The 4,568-nt window shown below is 42.3% G+C and overlaps 1 protein-coding gene across 1 annotated transcript in view; it reads right to left on the bottom strand.

The window, feature by feature from the left end:
- Positions 1-2,964: 2,964 nt before the first annotated feature.
- The window catches only part of GORASP2 (golgi reassembly stacking protein 2, 55kDa), a 12,264-nt gene continuing 10,660 nt past the window's right edge, over positions 2,965-4,568 (bottom strand). Inside the window, exon 9 of the mRNA XM_009325431.1 lies at positions 2,965-4,022. Within this exon, the coding sequence (XP_009323706.1) occupies positions 3,703-4,022 (320 nt within the window). The 3' untranslated portion in view covers positions 2,965-3,702. The remainder of the gene's footprint in view (positions 4,023-4,568) is intronic.

The following is a 4,568-nucleotide window of genomic DNA, read 5'->3' as shown; positions in this document are numbered from 1 at the left end:
TGTATGAAGCCATTGGCACTACTATGAAGAATGTACAGAGCAGGACTACAAAGCATGAGTTAATTATGAACTACAAACACTTACAAAGGAAGAAACACTTTTGCAGTCTGATTCTTACCTACCATTACAGGACTCAAATCTAAAATGAGACAGATTCTAGGTGTCTAAGTCCAAGTGATGAACCAAAGAATCTGAACTTGGTGCCAAGTGGGGCCTCCGTGGTCGGGAGTGAGTGTGAACACATTTATTTGACTAGTACAGACAAAGCCTGTGTATAATTGAGGAAGACAGGGCGCCACGATCAAACATCACTGATCCTTATCCTGCCTGCTTCAACTTAATTCCATAATCAGCACTTACATCACTGAGAGGTTGGAAATATTACCCAGGCCTCTCCTTCAGCATTACGGTATCTCAAACGAGTCCCTGCCTGTAAGGATCTGCTTTCTTCAAAACAAACTTTCACCCTGCCCGGTGGTTATCTTGGCTTAAGTCAGCAAACTGCCAGCAAAATTCTGGAATTTAGAAATAGCTTAAGCGCAGCCCATTTCTGCCTTTCAAATCAGTTGGTTTTACAGTTATCTGCGATTCCTTAAAGTACTATCATTCAGCACCCAGCTGGCATGGCGGGGGCGGCAACCAACAAGCCACTGCTGAGCCTAATCCTGTAAATTCAGCAAAAAGAAACTATTGCACGCCATCTCGTGGCCCTGCGCAGCTATTTCCCAGGAACAAATGTTGGTGCTCCAATTGAGACAGGGAGGTTTAATGTTGGACAGGATTGATTTAAAAGATGGCTGTCAGGGGCTGAGAAACAGCCCACTATATGACCCCACCAAAGTTATGAAATGTTCACCATCATCGCTTTGTCCACACTCCTGCCTTGACCTTGCAGCCTGAGCAGCTGTTTCCTGGAGCAGCAACAGAGCCTCAAGCTGCAAAATGCACCTCTTCAGCATGTGCTCACAGTTTCTTGAGCAGAGCTGTAGAGACGGCCCTGCACTCACAACAAACATACATACCACTGAACACCACTACCCCCAGAGCAGCCTTCGGTGGAGCAGGAAAATACCTTATTCATCTTACAGTATGTCACAGACATATTAATCATTCTTAATTATATGCAAGGCTGGGGGATGTTCATGGTACTTCTGTCTTCTTGTCTGCTGTCAGTACTTGTTAAAGAACTCCATGTGTCAATGTTTTAAATAAAGCTAATATGCCTATTCTTAACTGTTCATTAACAGCTGAATACACGAACTCATGGAAACAAGGTTACATTGGCTGTCAGTCCTTGGTGTATCTTAAGTCCTTATCCCTCTTTACTCTCTTTTTTGGGGAAAAATAAGTCCCTTGCCAGAAGTGATTAAGGTACGATTTCATTAAATCTAGTTGAGGGAATTAAAAAACAGGGACGGAGTGCAATAGTACAACTTCAAGGTCCTTGCTTCTATTTTAAGCGGTAAGTTTTTGACTTCTCAATGTTTACGACTTTTTAGCTGGGAGATTACAGCTTAAAATCTGCACCACTGAATCATCTCCAAATTTGAAGTCATGTTGTCTTTAGAAGAATTGTTGATGGTTATGCTTAAACACTGCCTTACTTCCACTGCTCTCATACCTATCAAAAGGCTGAATCTATAAAGTCAGCAACAAGGGACCTTAAAATAGCTAGCATAAGCGCACGACTTCAGACTAAGCATCTTATTTTGTCTGCTACTAGAGACAACTGCACAACACCTACAAGAATTTGCTGCTTGCTGTTGGAAAGCATAGAAACACACCAGCTAACTTCAGATGTTACTCCAAAGGACACTGTGCCATACTATAAGAACAAAAACCAAAACTACCCAAGGATTCTAGTTCAAGGCATTTGATTACTATCAGCAATTGCTCTAAATTTGGTATGTGACAAAACTTCTATCCCAAGAACAGTAGAAAACAGATAAGAAAAATAATGATGATGAGGACTCTAGCTATGGAAGCGTGTAAGGAAGTTACGGGAAAGACTGTTAGACCTGTGGGGCTTTACGAAGCTCAATACTCACAGACTTTCTCTGTATGCAGCAAAGAAAAGAGGGAACAATCCTCCTTCTCATGCCAAGGTTTAATTCTGAGGTATGTGACACTGGATTTACAAAGGTAAAGCAAAAATGCATTCTGAGAAACAGTGAGGCCCCTACTTAACAAGGCAGAGGGATTTCACACTCCAAGCAGCTGAGAAAAGAAACCGCTCACAGTGTGAAAAAGAAGTATTTGGGGTCTGTCTTTGACACAGGCTTTTGACACAACAGGAGATGAGGAAATGTGCAGTAGTGGGGCAGAGGAAAGACAAATACTTAAGTGATAAAGATGAGACAGGACAACAGGTATTAGATAGTGTCTCAAAGAATTAGTTCAAGTGGAAGCCTTATGATCAGCAGCTAGATGCAACTACTATTCTAAACAGTGATCCGGCACACTATATTGCCAAAAGGGATTATGTAGCTGTTGAGACAGACTTTAGCTCCAGGCTGCTCATGATATGGCTAAAGTTTGCATATGCTTGTAGCAAACACGTATAAATGAAATCCCAGTAGTATAGAAGGACTGGAGTAGTACAGAAGTTTTCCACATCAACTGTACCTGATACCAGGAGCAAAGGCTATCACCTGGAGTACAGTGCACACACCAGTTTATACAAGTGTACAATCTACAGTTAATCTACAATTTTCATCCTGAACATCAATTTAAAAAGCCAAGTATGAATCATATGCGGGCAGATTTCATGACTCATTGCTGCAACGGATCTAACCGCTAGCGCCGATCCTGCCTGCCATTAAGAAGTCTGGCATTCCCTCTTGGATCCATTTCTCTGGAGGGGAGCCCTTTCATGGATCTGTGCTAGAGAGAGCTGAGCTAAAAACAGTTAAATGAGAATTTAAGCGTTAAACAAATAAATGTGCTATTTTGTCACACAAAGGATAAAATTCCAGGAATTTATTGCTGTATGTATGCTTAATCCATTAATTTGTCTTACAGTAGTCATGAAGTGCCAAATTGTGTGCTACATTTAACATTTCCTGTATTCCCTTCCAAATGCCATTTTACAGTGGGCGTATGAAACAACGCAGCAGCAGTCACAAAACATGGCTTAGGCATCTCTCAAGAGCTTAAAAATAAAGATTTGTGTACAAGCTGAATAACGAGGTGTCAGTTAACAGGTCACTCAGCAACTTTAATAGAAATATCTTTAGGTGGAAGTTTTGCAGTGTTAAAATTTACAACTCAGACTAAACATTCTTATCCCCACTGTAGTAACAAGATACTTGCAAAGAACAAGAACTATGGTATGTAAATGTCACACGCAAGAACCGCTTCATTTCTATCAGAAGCAAAAATTGCTAATTATAAGCAAGGACAGGCCTAGCAGGCTAAGGCTGTCAAGCCTATATTAAAAACATATACCTCCAAGTTTGGCAGTGGAATTCTATTTACCACCTTGACTTTTTTTTTTTTTTGGTTACATACAAGTACTCTTTCTCCCCTCCCACCACACACACACTTTATAAACCCCCTTTTAATTTTATTATACCTCCATATTATTTACAGGACTCCTAAAGATTAAGTACAAACTAGTACGAAATTAATGACAGCTTGCTCTTCAAATATGTATCCCATGGCTAAATAAATACCAAGCCAATCCAACTGAGTGATCTGGAGTTACGATTCAGAAGCTTGTGTATCTGTGACTCCAGATGTTTTCTCATTAACTGTAGAGGATTCACTTGATCTGTCAACAATAGTTGCCTTAGAAGTTGGGGTAGCACTATCCAAGGTGAGCGTAGAGGTCTGTTCTACATTTACAGTAGTGCCAGGGTCGACGGCAAAGCTTCCGGCTTGAGTAATGGAGGGAAGCAAATCTGTAGGCACTGTAGATGCCTCTGTGACCAAAGGAAGCAGAGGAACACATTTGGGTGGCATTGATAGAGGCGTTATTCCCATTAGATTCAGAGGCGGCAAGGAGGGAAGGGATGGCAAACCTAAGGAGAAATAAAAAAAGAAAAAAAAAAAAGGCAGTGAGCAGCTGCATACCACAGACAGATCTGGAAAGACTCTCTGCTTAAAATTTTTACCTTCTCTAATATCCTATTTACTCTTGGAAAGGAGGAAGCTTTTTGAACTTAGTGTGAGCATGATATATGCGCAGCACTGACTCAGCAGGCTAGTTTCAAGCCCAATACTTTTCAGATTTCAGAATTAAAGAATCAGCATAAACTCAAGTTTGCTTCTACCTCCCCAGAGGACTCTCACGAGGGTGGCTGATGAGGTGTGGCCGGGGCCAAGAGTAACGGCAGCGAATTTAAAAGCGGTGTAACTGCCACCAACCATCACTTGCAGAGGCAATCAGCTCTGGTGCAGGCATGTCCCACAGCAGAGCGGCAGATCACAGTGTACAGGGGGGTTTCCTGAGCCGGGAAACCCCAGGGGAGCGCAGGGACCCACCAGGAGCCAGCAGCTCTCACTAGGGCAGCTGACAAGGTGTGGGTGGGGCCAGGAGTAATGGCTGGCCCCCCCCACGCAAAGCA

The sequence above is a fragment of the Pygoscelis adeliae genome, unplaced genomic scaffold (assembly GCF_000699105.1).
Source record: "Pygoscelis adeliae isolate BGI_AS28 unplaced genomic scaffold, ASM69910v1 Scaffold106, whole genome shotgun sequence".
NCBI lineage: Eukaryota > Metazoa > Chordata > Aves > Sphenisciformes > Spheniscidae > Pygoscelis > Pygoscelis adeliae.
Note: the sequence above shows the minus strand (reverse complement) of the source record. Positions and strands in the feature narration are given on the sequence as shown.